This window comes from Galeopterus variegatus, unplaced genomic scaffold, assembly GCF_000696425.1.
Source record: "Galeopterus variegatus unplaced genomic scaffold, G_variegatus-3.0.2 Scaffold1492, whole genome shotgun sequence".
Classification (NCBI taxonomy): domain Eukaryota; kingdom Metazoa; phylum Chordata; class Mammalia; order Dermoptera; family Cynocephalidae; genus Galeopterus; species Galeopterus variegatus.
The window spans coordinates 121,853-139,195 of NW_007727603.1; the positions used below are offsets into that span (position 1 = coordinate 121,853).

At 37.4% G+C, this 17,343-nt stretch overlaps 1 protein-coding gene across 1 annotated transcript in view; it reads left to right on the forward strand.

The window, feature by feature from the left end:
• LRP6 (low density lipoprotein receptor-related protein 6) overlaps positions 1–16,829 on the forward strand; it is a 115,708-nt gene extending 98,879 nt beyond the window's left edge. Inside the window, exons 18-24 of the mRNA XM_008577326.1 lie at positions 555–680; positions 5,860–6,096; positions 6,741–6,851; positions 10,467–10,697; positions 12,049–12,185; positions 12,866–12,963; positions 16,152–16,829. Coding sequence (XP_008575548.1) covers positions 555–680; positions 5,860–6,096; positions 6,741–6,851; positions 10,467–10,697; positions 12,049–12,185; positions 12,866–12,963; positions 16,152–16,446 — 1,235 coding nt within the window. The 3' untranslated portion in view covers positions 16,447–16,829. The remainder of the gene's footprint in view (positions 1–554; positions 681–5,859; positions 6,097–6,740; positions 6,852–10,466; positions 10,698–12,048; positions 12,186–12,865; positions 12,964–16,151) is intronic.
• Positions 16,830–17,343: the final 514 nt, after the last annotated feature.

Here is a 17,343-nt window from a genome sequence, read left to right on the forward strand (position 1 = left end):
TATAATAGTATTCATACCCTTAATTCAGAAATCTTGCCGCGCTTCCCAAGCGGCGCACTATCCAGTGCACCACCGGGCCGGCCCCCAACAACTCTTTTATTTTCAGTGGATTCCTCATTAAATTATACTTTTTGATGAAATCATCTTATCTTTTAGAAATGTGTTTGTGAGTTAACATCTTTAGTATAGAAGAGTTCTTATGTATTTTAAATAGAATAATATTCAGGTTTCAGCATTCTCCCTAGCAATTTTTTAATTTCAGTACTCAGCTTTTCATATTCATAAAAATTGACATTAACTGTACCATAACTTGCTTAAGATATTTAAAAATATTTTTTATATAAATATGTAAAGACTGTGGTTAGATATAAATATTTTCTTGTAGGTTGTGGGAGGATGGAGTGAGGAATCATAGTGTGTGAAAAGAAAGTCCAAGCTGATTTTACACCTGGTTTTCTTCATAATTCATAGATAATTGATTTTAACAGGGTTGTTTTTTTCTTTTTTCCTTTTTTCTTTTCTTTTTCTGTCTTTTTTTTTTTTCTTTTTTGCAGGACACCACCCTTGTGCTCAGGATAATGGTGGCTGTTCACATATTTGTCTTGTGAAAGGGGATGGTACTACAAGGTGCTCATGCCCCATGCACCTGGTTCTACTTCAAGATGAATTATCTTGTGGAGGTAAATATGCTGTGATTTCTTATGCAAGCCTAAGTGCCAACATATCTTAGTCTAGCTTTCTAAGATGAGGCAGTTAGATTGGTCTTTCTCCTGATGTAATTGGTCACTCGTATTCCATTTATCTGCAGTATACTAGGCTTTTGGGGTTATTCTTTTTTTTTCTCCAAGCCTCTGGGAACCACCATTTTACTCTGTTCCTATGAGTTTTAGTTTTTTACACTCCACATGTGAGATCATGCAATATTTGCCTTTCTCGTCCTGGCTTATTGCACTTAACATAATGTTCTTCACGTTTATCCGTGTTGTCACAAATTACAGGATTTCCTTCTTTTTTAAGGCTGAAAAGTATTTCATTATGTATATATTGGCACATTTTCAGCCTGTGAATGAGTGTATTTCTTAATAATAAAGTAGCTCTCCCCTGTCAGGGTAGCAAGATGTATTAATCCTACCTCCTATAATCTCTCCATCCACTGAATTCTAGATTCTGTCAATTTATGTATTATTGCTGGGAATATGCCCAGGGGAGAGAATATTCTTTTGTTCAAATCCATCAGCAGTTTTCTGTTGTTTTTCTTATTTATCTAACAAAAAAAATTTTTTTTTAAAGATAATCCCTGAGTGTAGTGATAGTTAAATTGGTTTAATCACTCATGGGGTATATGAAATTGGTTCATTTCTTTGTTAAATCATAGTGTGGCAGTATCAAGCAACATAATAGTATTCATACCCTTAATTCAGAAATCTTCCTCTTGGGGATAATTCTAAGTGGATTCAGCTGAAGGGAAAAGACTGCATCATGCTGTTATCTACAGTGGCAGAAATTTTAAAACAATCTAACTTCTAATGGTAGGAAAATTATTAAGTAAAATAACTGAGTTTATACAGCTGTTAAATGTTATGATATGAAGTTGATGTAAAAATGTAGCCAAAATACTTGCTCAAGTGAAAAATAAAGTTATTAAAAATAGTGTTTTTTATTATGAGTTCAACTACATAAAACACGTATTTCTGTAAACAAAGATTGAAAGAGAATCTGCACTCAGGATTGGCTGTTTAGCTCAGTTAGTTACAATGCAGTGTTATAACACCAAGGTTTGAATCCCTGTACTGGCCAGCTGCCAAAAAAAAAAAAAAATGTATGCACACTCAAAATATAAAAATTGTTGATAAAGTGGGATTACAAATAAATTTTATTCTAACTTTGAGTTTTTTAAAAAAATAAATAATGCATGTATTTAGTAGCTGCTATAGTCACTTTGCTTTGACTGTAGAAGATTTGAGGATCTTTGAGGTAGAGCATACGATGTAGTCAGGGAGATGAGACAGGCACACAGTAAAAGTTAAGCTCTGGTTCTTGAAATTAAAAAAAAAAAGGCATTGCTCAATAATGTAATGTGCTTAATGCCAGTGAACTGTGCACTTTAAAATGGTTAAATTGGTAAATTCTGTTATGTATATTTTACCACAATAAAAAAATAGCATGTATTTCCATGTGTCAGGATGCTAGACTATTACTTTAATAAAGCAAATCCTAGAAAAATGTCCCTTTATGTTAATGATAACATAGATGAATCTGAATCAAGGATTTCATCTTCCAGTTAGAAAATGTCTTGTAGGGCCGGCCCGGTGGCGCACTGGAGAGTGCCCCTCTTGGGAGCGCGGCGGCGCTCCTGCCGAGGGTTCGGATCCCATGTGGAGACCAGTTCCCGCTCACTGGCTGAGCGCGGTGCAGGCGCGACACCGAAGGTTGCGATCCTGTTGCCGGTCCCCGGTACGGGTGAGACACCGAGGGTTGCGATCCCGTTACCAGTCAGTAAAAAAGACAAAAAGGAAAAAAAAAAAAAAGAAAATGTCTTGTAAAGGACTTTTAATTTTTTTTTTTTTGCTTGCACATTTAGTGATTATTTTTAACATATGTACTAAGTGGATAGTCAGCAAGTTTTGACGTATGTATACAGCTGTGTTACAGACACCCAAATCAAGTATAGAATGTTGCCATAAGAATACCCTTTTGTCCCTTACCAGTAAATTCTCCTCTTCCAGAAGTAACCACTATTCTGATTTTTATCCCCACAAATTAGTTTTGCCTGTTTTTGAACTTTACATAAATGGAATCATGATATATGTATCATTTTTGTTTCTGGATTCTCTTGCTTAATATACTTTTAAGATTCAGTCATACATTTGTTTATCAGTAGTTTTTCCTTTTCATTGCTGAGTAGTATTTCATTATAACACTGCAATTTATTACTCTCCTGTGAGGAACATTTTGTTTTCAATTTTTTGTTATTAAGAATTAAACTTCAATGAAAATTTGCATATAAGTCTTTTTGTTTTTTAATATTGATTTTACAGTGGAGATAAATGAAATAAAAAACTAATTTTCTCAGCCTGACCTTCAAGATGTGATTTCATTTGAGCCTGTGTCTCCAGTCTATCTCCTTTTGTATTTCTTCCCAACTTGCTCACTTTACTTTTGTTTGGCTCTTTAGAGTTTGAGGATCACTGTGGCATGTTCTGTTCGTTTTGCTTCTCTGGCTTTACTTGTGGTATTTTAAGGACATATTTCTCTTCTTCCATGCCCATGCTAAATCTTACTCATTTTTCAAGGTGCAGCTGTTCTTTTCATGATCTATGAAACCTTCACTATTGTTAGTGTTCTCCTCTTTCTCTGAATTGCAGCACTTGTTACCAGAGTTTGCATGACATGCAGTTTAGAGTAATACTGTCATAAATTTTATATTTGTTAGTCTCTTTCTACCTCCAATCAAATTCAAAGCCCATTAAGGACATGGATTATATATTACCTATTTTGATTCTGCATACAATTTAGTATAGTGCTGAATATGAAATAGGCTCTTAGAAAATAATCCCTCAGATTCTCCTTGTAAAATTAAAATGTTCACATGTAATCTGCAATATTCTCTTTTCTAAAGATGGATTTTCTGATTCAGGGTCATATTAAGTTGTTGTGTTCTCTAGAGAATTTACTAACACACAAATATTTCGAGGAGTCAGCTTGTGTTGTAGTAGTAGAGGCACTAGGCTAAAAGTGAGGAGGCTACCCTTATAGACCTATCTTTTTTATCGTCCCTTGTTTATAGGGAGCTCCGTGGCCTTGTACAGTCACTTAGCCTCTCTGAGCCTCAGTTTACTTATTTGCAAAACAAGGAAATTAGGCTCAAATGGGAGTTTTCAAACTGTGTGGTTTCAGCATATTTTTTACATTTTCAAAAATTACTGAGGCCTCCAAAGGGGTTTTTATTTTGTGTGTGTGTGTGTGTGTGTGCGCGCGCGCATAGGGTATATTTATCTATATTTTACTATATTAGAATTTAAAACCAAAAACTTTAAAAAATATTTATTAAAAACAAACCCTTACATATTTTTATAAATGAAATATGTTAAGAAAATTATATTTTCTAAGTAAAATAATTTTAGTGAGAAAACTGAGTGGCATTGTTTTTACATTTTTGTAAATCTAATGTTGGGCTGGATTCTCATGTCTACTTCTGCATTCAATTTGTTGTAATATGTAGTTTTGGTTGAAATATATGAAGAAAATTTGGCCAGACACAGATATGTAGTTGGAAAGTGGAGGACTATGGGGCCGGCCCAGTGGCGCACTGGATAGTGCGCCGCTTGGGAAGTGCGGCGGCGCTCCCGCCCGAGGGTTCGGATCCCACATACAGACCGGTTCCCGCTCACTGGCTGAGCGAGGCGTGGGAGCAACACCGAGGGTTGTGATCCTGTTGCCGGTCCCCGGTCCGGTACGGGGGCAACACTGAGGGTTGCGATCCGTTGCCGGACACGGAAAAAGACAAAAGACCCCCCCCCAAAAAAAAAAAAAGTGGAGGACTATAATAATAGCATTTTCAAGTAATTATGGATATTTGGATTCCACACCAAATCTTGACAAGTGGTAGTTTCCTACAGGTTAAGTTGCAGTGTAGAACTTGAAACTGTATCAATTAACTGTTCATAGTCTCTTATATAAAAATATACTTATCTATTTTGTAATCTGAATGGATCTTTTACCCAGGCGTGATTTTGTAAACTCACACCTTGGTCATTTGGAAATATTAGAATTCAATTCAGAAATCCTCAGATCTTTACGTTTTGATCAATTTCATTATACAATATAAAAAAATCACATTTATTAATATCAGCATCAATCTCATCAGAAAAGTCTTTAAGTGGTGGGAATCTGTTGAGCTTGTAGTGTTGGATACAAGTTTTCCAAAATTCTAACTTCTGATTGAAAGCTCCAGTGTTATACTTTGCCACAAATTGTTTTCCTTGAAGTAACAGGCTCACTTTGTTCATTAAAAAAATTCTTGCCAAATACTGAAGTGTAAATAACTATATTTTATCTCTTGGTTGTTCTTTCAGGTAAAAACAGTGTTCATTTTGAGTTGAGATTACAAGTCAAACAAATGCTTTCCTTTTAGAAACCATCATGCTTAGGTTTGCAAAACGAGTGTTATGTATACTTCCCATTTTATCAAACAGCATTTTGAAGAGACATGTACTCAGTAGTTGACTTTAATATAGTTCATATTTTTTATTGATTTATCAAGAACATCTTAAATGAAACTGGCCTTTTTGTTTAAACTGTGAGTGTGTGGCTGTGTAGAATGCAGTGAGTACTAGTACAGTTTGGTGTCATTGCCTTGAGTCTGCTAAGGTGCCAATGGTTTTACCGACCATTCCTTTTGTATCATCAGTGCAAATGTAGTGAAAAAAGCAAATGACATCTTAGTATTATTATAAACGTAATTTTGAATTTGTGGATCTCCTGAGAAAGGTCTCAGGTATCCTTAGGGGTTCGTGGATCACCCTTTGAGAACCTCAGAACTAAAAAACTTAGGAGTTCTAGGCTAACTTTTAAATATTTGGAGGTTGGTAATTATAGTGATTATTCCTAGGTTACATGTGAGATTGTAATGGATTACAAATACTATAATCATACTTGAATTAGTGAATCTAAATGAAGTAGTAGTATAAAAACTTTATTTCTTCTCCAATTAGTTGAGTTGGTTTACAAATTATATTTATTATAAAGTGTTTAGTTTATGTTAATTATTAAATGAGCTTCACTGGGGTGTAAGTGTTTGTACCTCTTTGTGACCATTGTTGTGTTTTTTGTCACTCCCTCCCCCTTGTTCATTTGAAGAACCCCCAACATGTTCTCCTCAGCAGTTTACTTGTTTCACGGGGGAAATTGACTGTATCCCTGTGGCTTGGCGGTGTGATGGGTTTACTGAATGTGAAGACCACAGTGATGAACTCAATTGTCCTGTATGCTCAGAGTCCCAGTTCCAGTGTGCCAGTGGGCAGTGTATTGATGGTGCCCTTCGATGCAATGGGGATGCAAACTGCCAGGATAAATCAGATGAGAAGAACTGTGAAGGTATCCAAAATTCCTCAGTGTCTGGTTGTGCGGGTTTTTTTTGCATTAAGTTCTTCAAATTTCAGAATGTTACTTTAGCTCAAAATAGATTTGAGAGTTTTCAAGTACATTTGACCGTATTATGTCTGAACGTAATACCCTGTTCCAAATTGTGTTTTTAATTCACTTCGCATGCATGTATTTTTATATAAATTAATAAGCTTTGAAAATTGGGAAATGGGACCAAAAGATTAGGCCTTCAGTATATAAAATAGTCCCCTTTCCCAGTGAACTCTTAATTAGTAGATTTATTTATTACAATCTAAAATTCTCCTCTTTTCCTCACTAACTTTTAATACAGTAAGAACAAACAAACCAAGTTCTTTAGAATTCTTTAGGGTAACCAGCAGAATTATTATGAAAGAGGAAATTTAATGTAAAGAATAAAATAGTAAATTTCCTGCTGGACCCCCCCCCCCCCCCCCCCACACACACACTTTTCCTTTTCCCTGTACAAGTCAAAATCCCTAGAGACTGATATTTAAGTTGTATCTAAAAGTCCAATTCGTTTTTCATTTATGCTGAGGAAGCACCTTATGACTCTTGCCAGCGTTTGGCTTTGCCTAATAGTAAAAAATAAGAAAACTATTTGCATTTTTTCCCAGTGCTTTGTTTAATTGATCAGTTCCGCTGTGCCAATGGTCAGTGCATTGGAAAACACAAGAAGTGTGATCATAATGTGGATTGCAGTGACAAATCAGATGAACTGGATTGTTGTAAGTAGGACTAAAACCTTGTTAATTACTCTTAAGGGAGAATTTAAAAAATACTTTTTCTTTATGTGTGAGGTTTACTTGTAATCAAGATTTACTTATTAAGAAGTGTTAATTTTTTTTTTTTTTTTTGTCTTTTGTCTTTTTTCCGTGTCCGGCAACGGATCGCAACCCTCAGTGTTGCCCCCGTACCGGACCGGGGACCGGCAACGGGATCGCAAGCCTCGGTGCTGCTCCCGCGCTCAGCCAGTGAGCGGGAGCCGGTCTGTATGTGGGATCCGAACCCTCGGACGGGAGCGCCGCCGTGCTTCCTAAGCGGCGCACTATGCAGTGCGCCACCGGGCCGGCCCAAGAAGTGTTAATATTAAGCTAATTATTTGTTAGGGATTTTTTGATTTGTTTTTAATAATTTCTTAAAGATAGCAGTTTTCTTATGCACAGAAATCTTCACAAGAAACATTTAGTAAAGTACCAGAAAACAATAAATATTGTTTTGCCACAATTAAAGTTACAAAGCCCTAAAATAATTAGTTAGATACATGGAAATCAAGTGGTGATCTGGAGTTAGTTTCTGAACATCAGTTCGTGTTTAACTGTCTCCCATTCTTTTCTTGAAGTGTTTCCACCAGTTTCTCAATGGCTAGAAGACTTTAAGAGCTTTCTTAAAATGCAGCCAAAGGATACTTGAATCAACATATACCCCTAGATTTAGGGACCCCTGGCTGAACATCCTGTGGTTTCTTCAAGGTTCATAACTGTTGACCAATGCCAACTTCTTTTTTTTAAATTGAAACATAGTTGTACATATCTGAGGGGTATAGAATTGAATATCAATACCTGTGTGTAGTATGTGATGCTCAAATCAGGATAATTAGTATATTCAACATTACGCAATGTAATCATTTTTTGTGACCCTTTACCAATTTTTTACTAGCCCCTCCTCCGCCTCCTTCTTTCCCATGATAAACTTGATTCTGAATGGAATTTAGTGTAAGCCAGGTTTTTTGTTTTTTGGGTTTTTTTTGTCCTTTTTTAGACCGGCTGCACCGCGCTCAGTCAGTGAGCCCTGTGAGCGCACCGGTCATCCCTATATAGGATCCGCTCGGCCCTAGTGTAAGCCAGGTTTACCCTGTCAAAACTGGTTTGATGGAATTTAGATAAAACTCATTAAAAAAACTCTTTCATCTGTAATGAGGACTTTAGGCTGGTATTTTTACAAAGTTCAGGTGGGATATTCAGTGAGACTTAGAATCTGTTCATTAACTCAACAATCATTTACTGCCTTGTGGCCTAACATTAGATATATGTTAGGGCATTGGTCAATAGTGATGAATCTCAAAAAAACCTCTGCTGTATTCTGAGGATACATGGTACCTGCACCAAGTTTCTCAGAGTCCTCTGTGGTTGAGATAGTAGTAAGAATAGGGATTTTATTTATTTACTTATTTAATTTTAAACCAGAAAAAAATTAGTAAAAGTGGTTCAACATTAAGACCATGGCTTTTTCTCATTCCCCCCCTCTGCCACCCCCCTTAATAAAGTACCAAACTCTCAGAACCCACTAAGTGAACAACCATGAAAAACAATAAGAATAGGAATTTTAGAACCAGGTAAAGCTGGATTTGAATCCTAGCACCTCTCCTTCCAGCAAATTATTTGTTCTTGTTAAAACTTAGTTTCCTCATCTCTAAAATGAAGATAATGATACTTAGCCTGCTGGTTGTGACAAAATTAAATGATTTAATGTATATATCATTTAGCCTGGCTAACACATAGCCTAGGTCATGGTAGGTACTATTGATAAAGGAAAGTGATAAGTAATATAAAAAATGCTTTAACAGGGATCTGTACAAGTAGTAGTACGAAGGAGAGGAGTAGTCAACTTTTTAGGAATAAAGATGGAGTTGATCAAGGAAGTCTTCTTAGAAAAATTGTGCCTAAGATTGGGTGTTGATCAATGAACAGTGTTCATTATGCATGTAATTAGAGAAATTGCATTTCAGGCAGAGGGAATATCCTGTTCAAAAGCAGAGAGGAACACTGTCCTGTTAGCTCTGTTTGTTAGAGCACAGCCTTATAACACCAAGGTCCAGAGTTCAATCCCTGTACCAGCCAGCCACCAAAAAAAAAAAAAAAAAAAAGGGGGTTGGGGGGGGGGGAGAAAGGGGTGAAACTGGCATCTTTGGGAAACTACGTGTAAATAGAACTGCCAAAATATAGGCTATGTCTTGAGGGGTCAGCAAGAGATAACACAGATAAAGATTAGGTCATGAGGACTTTGTTCTTCTTCTCAAGAGCCAGGACAGTATTTCATTAACAATGAAAGTCATTGACAATTTCAAGAAAACGTCTGGCAAGGCCACATAAATACAAAAACTGTAAAGCATATGGATTGTAGATGATACAAATATAGGCAGGGAAATCTGTTATACTGATTGCTTTCAAAGTTTTTTTGACCACAGCAAAAGGACACGAAGATGTGGGTGCATTTATAAAGAAAGTATCACACAACAGTATTTACCCATATTATGTAGAATGCATTCTGATGTAAACTTTCTTAAAGCTTGGCATTAGAAAGGAATGCCAAGGCACTAGAAAGGGACAAAAAAGATGGGATTTTTTTTTTTCCACAGGGACTAAGGATAACTGTGCCTCACATTTCACCAGCTAAATTTGTAACTGATAGTCCCTACATATTATGTACTTAGTAATGTCATTTTCACTCATTTCTTTCATATAATCTGTCAGGATGTGTTTAGCTACATGGATGGGAGATTTCAGGTAAGATGAAGCAGAAGGAAGTTTTTTAAAGGATCTGCGATTGTGAGGTAATTTAATTATTAAGAATGGAGGAATTTTCCTTCTGACTAGAAGAGTAGCTCTTTTTTTAAGTTTTTAAAAAATTTATTTTTAGAAGAGTAATGCTCTAAATTTGATAAGCCCATTTTCTCTTTTCCTTTATTCTGGCTAGTGACGTCCTCTCCTTCATAAAGCCTCAGGTAGCTGAGAGATCCAGCGAAGGTGGCTACCACGGGCAGGAGCCTCCTCTAGGGCCCTGGCCATTCTCTGAGGCCCCCAGTAATCAAGTCAGGCAGGTGGACAGCCTGAAGGCAGCAGCATATTGGGTCTGAGAACTCAGGCTTATCTGTAGTTTCTAATTTTCCTTACCAGCCCTAAATGTTGCTATTCAAATCTAAAATCTAACATGTACTCAGGGCACCTTTTGGCTTCTTCACATTGCAGGTAAAACATTTGATAACAACTTTGTCGATTTTTATGGTATACAGAATGAAGTAGAATAGATTTTATCTATATATGTATTGAAAGCTTCTGAATGATGTTTAAATCTATACTTCATTTACCATGTTTGTTTCTATCAGTACTTTCCAATCTGTTGTTATTTTTCTGTTCTCACTTAAGGGTACTTCATTTTGATTCCTCATGATGGCATTTGACCCATATGTCTATGAGGTGTGGTGTATATGTATTCATAAAAAAGAAAATGTTGATGAATTAATTAGGCCTGTATCTTTACATTCTGCAAGTCCTCTTTTTGATTGCTATTTTGAATATACAGTTGTTTTCCATTAGATAACTATGCTGAATTCTCCATTTCAGATCCAACTGAAGAGCCAGCACCACAGGCCACCAATACTGTTGGTTCAGTTATTGGAGTAATTGTCACCATTTTTGTGTCTGGAACCATATACTTTATCTGCCAGAGGATGTTGTGTCCACGTATGAAGGGAGATGGGGAAACCATGACTAATGACTACGTAGTTCATGGACCAGCTTCTGTGCCCCTTGGTTATGTGCCACACCCAAGTTCTTTGTCAGGATCTCTTCCAGGTGAGTAAGATGGATCCATTGAGAATCAAGTCTTGGTTCCTAGCAAGATTGCCAAGGATCCATCAAGGAAACAGAAGATTACCTAGAGACTATTTCAAACTAGATTACTTCAGGTTTAAACACATTATAAGAACAAATGTTCTTTTTTACTTTTAGCATCTTTTTACATAAAAGGCCTTAGGTATGTCTGGTAGAAATTGCCAAAGGATATAAGCAAATACATATACAAGCTTTAAGCCCTTGTGGCTGCACTCCTGGATGTCCTCTACTGAAAGTGAACCAGCTAGTCATATCATAAACCACATGTTCTTTAGGTTTACTGCCAGGGAACCCCAGTACTGCTGAGCCCAGGAATAAAAGGAGACCAAAAAATAGAAAAGATAACCTTCAGCAAACAAAGATTCATCAACGATTTAGAAATAGCTGGGTGATGAAAAGCAGGGATATCCTGTCTTATGTTTTCTCCTGACTTTATGTGATGACAGTGGGGCTAGGGCTGGTTTAGGTGTAGCCAAGTAGCTAGAAGTTTTACACTTGGATAGGCCGTATTGCTCTGGGGAAGTATAGCTTTTTCAGTGTTTTCTGGTGGCCCTTAGTGGAAAGAAGCCTTCTTTGTAGTGAATATGGAGAAACAGGTGCCTGTCAAGAGCCCTCTGAAAAGAGGAACTTACTGTGGGTATAACTCTTAAGAGAATAGACAAGGTTTTTAAGCTGTTAATGATAATGTTTCCTTGTCGCCATACCTATTTTCAGTTAGTGGAATTAGGGAAGCTACTTAGAAAAATAGAATTTCTTCTTTAGCACTGGTGGTTTTGATTTCTGCAACATTTGTGTCTAGTAGATGAAGAAATATCTTGCATATATTGCTTTTTGTTTTTTAACAAATCTATTATTTAATCTCTGCTTCACATTCCTGCCCTTCACAATCCTTTCTGCTCCTTTAAATCCTCCAAGAGGTTGACAGCCTCTCATCCTGAAGAGCTCTGCTTCCACCAGGGGAGGGAGGACGTGCGAGCTATTACTGGCCTTGTTCTAGACTGCCTCCAATGGAAGCATTCACTTCTACAGAACATTCGTTTTCCTTTCTCCATTAAATGTTTTCAATTATTATTAGAAAAAGAGGGCATAAGTTGTTTTAAAATTAGACTATTTGACTATTGGCATTTGGGGTTGTTGTTTGTTTGTTTTAGCAGCTGACCAGTACAGGGATCAAACCCTGGACATTGGTGCTATCAGCACTGTACTCTAACCAACGTTTGTTGGTGTTTGTAATCCTAGGGTTGAATAAAATTGTTTCATGCATTTTTATAGATCTTATTCATCTTTAGTTTGTATCTTCCTTTCGTTTTAGGAATGTCTCGAGGTAAATCAATGATCAGCTCCCTCAGTATCATGGGGGGAAGCAGTGGACCCCCCTATGATCGAGCTCATGTCACAGGAGCATCATCAAGTAGTTCTTCAAGCACCAAAGGCACTTACTTCCCTGCAGTAAGCAGTCTGTTTTCCTTTGTTTTCCTTTGAATACTAGGATGCATAGGATCTTAGATTTTTAACTCATTTAAATGTGGGTGCTCAGTGATGGCAATATAAAAATAGTTTTTATAATATAGAATTTAGGCATATAAGGCTCAAAGAAGGATTTACCACCACCACTACCTCCCTTCCCCCCTGCTTATCAGTCTTTCTCTTGTTACTGTGTAATACCCAGCATATTTGAAAGCACTGGGTATTAATTTTACATTTTAAGTAAAAACAGAACTACTGAGTGGTACCTCTTGGGAGACTTAGGACCTTCATTTCATGACCTCCCAAAAGAGGAAGAACACCTGGAATTTCTGCTAAATCAGTAATTTTTCTCTAAACATTTATAATTTAAAAAAATCAGAACCTAGCTGTGCTGATCTTAAACCAGTGACTTGTAGATTACAGATTATCTTTTCATCACTTTGTGCTCTTTAGCTGTGATGAAATTGTGTCTTAGGAAATGGGGGAGCCACAATCCTAAAGTACTATTTGAGGTCAGTTCTTTGGAAAAGGAGGATTGTGCTAATAGTGTAATGGAAAGGAATATGAATCTAGATGAAGGAAGAAGAGTTGAAAGAAAGTCTAATAGTCTCTTTGTAGAGTAAACTATTATTATTTTAATATTTAACTATTTTTCCTTTTAGATTTTGAACCCTCCACCATCCCCAGCCACGGAGCGATCACATTACACTATGGAATTTGGTTACTCTTCAAACAGTCCGTCCACTCATAGATCGTACAGGTAATACACATCCTCCTTTATTATAAGTTGAAGTATGCATTAGAAGGGAGAAGTGTTCTAGTTGTGGGCTTCACGTAGCTCCAGATGAGTAGATCACAGCCATCAGAGAGAGAGCAAGCATCTTTTCTTGGTAATGATGACATTGCCCCTGCCACAAATTCTTTTCTTTCTGGATATTGTACATTTTTTAAAGAGAGTCAAAAGTGCTGTCTTTTAGAGTAATAAAGTAGAGCCCCAAGCTTTTGCAGTATTCTAAGGAAAAGTATACCCACCAAAGTGACTGATTTCAAAATAGGTTATTGCTCGGGTTAAGTTTGATTGATATTCTAAGAATGGATTATTGAAGTAAGACTATGGTTCAGAGAGTTGTGAGAGCTTAAAACAGTATGGGCACAGAATTTGAGAAAAGTTGAGAGAAGTGTAAGTTTAGTTTTTTCTTACATATGTTATTACTATCTGGAGTAAAAGATTTCTCATGTAGTTGCATGGAATAAATCAAGACTCACTAACATGGCTGGCCAGTTAGTTCAGTTGGTTAGAGTGTACTGTTGATAATACCAAGGTCCGGGGTTCAGTCTCTGTTCTGACCAGCCAAAAAAAGTGAATGACTCTAAAATAAACGAAGTGTATTTGTAAACCACAAAAGGGGACATTATGCCTTTGTGCTAGTTTCTGAGTCTACAGAGTGTGTTGAGCAGGTCAAGTACTATTGCGACAGCCTTACTCTTCCATCTTACTTGAAAGGCCGACAGAAAGTCAGCTTGATATTCTGAGTGTCGGGGCTTCTCCCAAGTGCCTGTTACCTTCTAGATAAGGTGTTTTCTAGCATTTCAGTCAAACGGACCTTATATAACCTTTACACATGTATAGAAATAAAGTGAAAACTACTTATAGTACCTCATTCAGAATTCTCATTTCAGTTTACATAGGACTATTTGAGATAGTCTTGTTTCTGAACTGATTGTTGTTTTGATTTATTGTAATGTCACTCTCTCTTCCACAAGTTTGTTCTAAGAAGCCCAAACAGAGTAATAGAAGCCTAAACACTGAAAAACAAAAGGAAAGAACTAAAATTGACCTTGGTGTCATAACACAAAAATTAATTTCTTAATTCAAGCTGAATGAAACACTGTTTGATCAAAATAAACATAATTGCATCAAAAACAGTTCTTGTCGGTGGCACACTGGATAGTGCGCCGCTTGGGAAGTGCGGCGGCGCTCCTGCCCGAGGGTTCGGATCCCACATACAGACCGGTTCCCGCTCACTGGCTGAGCGAGGCGCGGGAGCAACACCGAGGGTTGTGATCCCGTTGCCGGTCCCCGGTCCGGTACGGGGGCAACACTGAGGGTTGCGATCCGTTGCCGGACACGGAAAAAGACAAAAAATAAAAATAAAAAAAAAAACAGTTCTTGTGGGGCCGGCCCGGTGGCGCACTGCTACAGTGCGCCGCTTGGGAGTGCGGCGGCGCTCCCGCCGAGGGTTCGGATCCCACATACAGACCTGCCGCTCACTGGCTGAGCGAGGTACAGGCACAACACCATGGGTTGCGATCCTGTTGCCGGTCCCGGCCCGGTACGGGTGCGACACTGAGGGTTGCGATCCGTTGCCGGTCACGAAAAAAAGACAAAAAGGATTAAAAAAAAAACAGTTCTTGTTTAACCATTTCCCATGTCTCAAATTAAGACAAATTATCTTCTTAAAAAAAAAAACAGTTCTTGTTTAACCATTTCCCATGTCTCAAATTAAGACAAATTATCTTCTGAGTCAAACCTTTTGTCATTTGTTGAGATTTTAGTCTGAATTGGGACTTAAAAGAATTAATTTAATTTTCATTCCATAAATAGAAATATTTGGCCTTTTAAATGTTGAGCCAAGAAATTTCACCAAGGCGCGACACCAGATTGGACAAAAAGACATTAAAAAACCTAAAAACCCTACAACCTCATGTTAATATTGATATAAAAACCTTTAAGAACCTGCTCAGCAGGTCATGTAACTTTTGCTCTCCTGGCAGCCATTTCTTTGATGCAAGCCCAAGTGATATCAAGTGGTTTGTATCCTGGGATATTATCTTGTGGCACTTTGTATCACTAGGTATTTTATGAATTGTTATATTACTTTTATACTTGCTCTTGCCCCTTCTCTTGCATTCACTTTGTTTGAGAAAGCTTATGAATAAATCTTTGGTTGGGGTATATGTATAAAGTAAGATAAACTTTACCATACTTATAATAAAAAGGTATGAGAAGCTAAAAATAGAAGGAGGAAGATAGAAAAGCCAGCACTTTAGGCCAGCTCTTATTTTTGTTAGTACAGTGTGTTTCTCTTTCCAATGCTTTTTTCTTTAGTAAGCCATGATACAAACTTAACAACTATAAATTACTGAAAAAGATAGATGAATAAATGTAAGAAATAAATTAGGCCTCTGAAATATATATTAGAAAATTCACTGGCCCTACACGGGCATTAAAATTTATCATTTTGATGTTAAGTGAAAGCTTCACTTATGACAATATTTTTGTTAATACACAAGGAATTGAAACTGTTTCCCCCAAACCACAGCAGATTCCCTTTGCTGCTGGTGTCATTAATAGGATAGATATTCCCCTTAGGCTTTCTACTGAAATTCAGTCTGGGTTGTCCAATGTTTGAGTTTTAAAGAAAGAAATGAAGTCTTCAGACATCATTGAGTTATTCATCAGATAAATTATGGAGCAGTTAAAGAAGTTGAGTTTGTAACATATGCAAAGACTCATTCTTCTCATCGGCTATGAAACTGCAGAAACTGGTGAGGGTTTACTCTATACCTTAAGAGCAAAATGTGTAAACAGAGAGATTTTCCAAAGATGACCATTAAGTACAATTTGCAGTAGTCCTTTTTTATTCTATGGTACAGTTTAAATTGACAAGGAAGAGCACATAGAGAGGCTAGATTGAGTTTACCTCCACATTCCCATCCTATTCATTTCTACTGGCCTCTAATTACATTTTATTTGCAAATATGAAAATACATGCTATCTTCCTCTGCTAATCTGCCACTGAAAATTGCCTTTTGGTCTGTGCAAATTTGAATTGCAGTAGTTTTTGTTATCAAAGTGAAGTTTACATCTAATACCTCTGTATGCTAATAGGGAAAATTATTTCTCTGTAAAACTTACTGTTTCTCTCTGTCTTCTCCCTATACCAGCTACAGGCCATATAGTTACCGGCACTTTGCACCCCCCACCACACCCTGCAGCACAGATGTTTGTGACAGTGACTATGCTCCTAGCCGGAGAATGACCTCAATGGCAACAGCCAAGGGCTACACCAGTGACTTGAACTATGACTCAGAACCTGTGCCCCCACCTCCGACACCCCGAAGCCAATACTTGTCAGCAGAGGAGAACTATGAAAGCTGCCCACCTTCTCCATACACAGAGAGGAGCTATTCTCATCACCTCTACCCACCGCCACCCTCTCCCTGCACAGACTCCTCCTGAGGAGGATCCCTCCTCCTCTGACTGCCTCCAATAAAAATGTACATACAAATTTGGTTGAGATCTGGAGGGGGGGAGGGAGCTATTAGAGAAGGATGAGGCAGACCGTGTACAGTTAAAATTATAAAATGGGGTAGGGAATACTGGAGATATTTGTACAGAAGAAAAGGATATTTATATATTTTCTTAAAACAGCAGATTTGCTGCTTGTGCCATAAAAGTTTGTATAAAAAATAAATTTGTACTAAAAGTTTTATTTTTGCAAACTAAATACACAAAGCATGCCTTAAACCCAGTGAAGTGACTGAGTACAAAGGAAACAGGAATACTAAAGGCATCCCTGACCAGGAATGTCTGGGCTTTATTGATACCAAAAAAAAAAAAAAGAACTTAAGTCCATTTCAGAGCAGCAAACCACAGATAATTGGAAGTAGCCAAATAGCCTCCATGTTAACTAACATTTGAGGGCCAACAAGTTAAATCATGAAAGGAAAAAAAAAAGGAATTAATACTAACCTTGGATGAAGGGCTGTGTTTTCTTTTAGGAACCCAGCAATTTTAGAGAGGGAAGTAGGTGTTTATAAAACCCATCCTGGGTGTTGCTGTTGCAGGAGAGACCATCTGTCTGGTAAGATGCCGCGGGGCTGCCTGTGCAAGCCTTGTGCCCCTACCTTAGGACCCACACCTCTGTCAGAGATTAGTTTTTTTTCTAGGTGTTTTTACCTTGCTGCCTCCCCCAGCAACTTTGTAGGCCATTTGCCAAGATACCATGACTTATTCAAGCTTTTTAATCTGAGGAACTGATTAAATGGAATTTTCTAAATTAAGGTTTGATTTTAATATTTCCACTAGCTCCACTCCCCAGTAGGCTTAGCTCTTCAATTTGACTGCTGCTTTTGC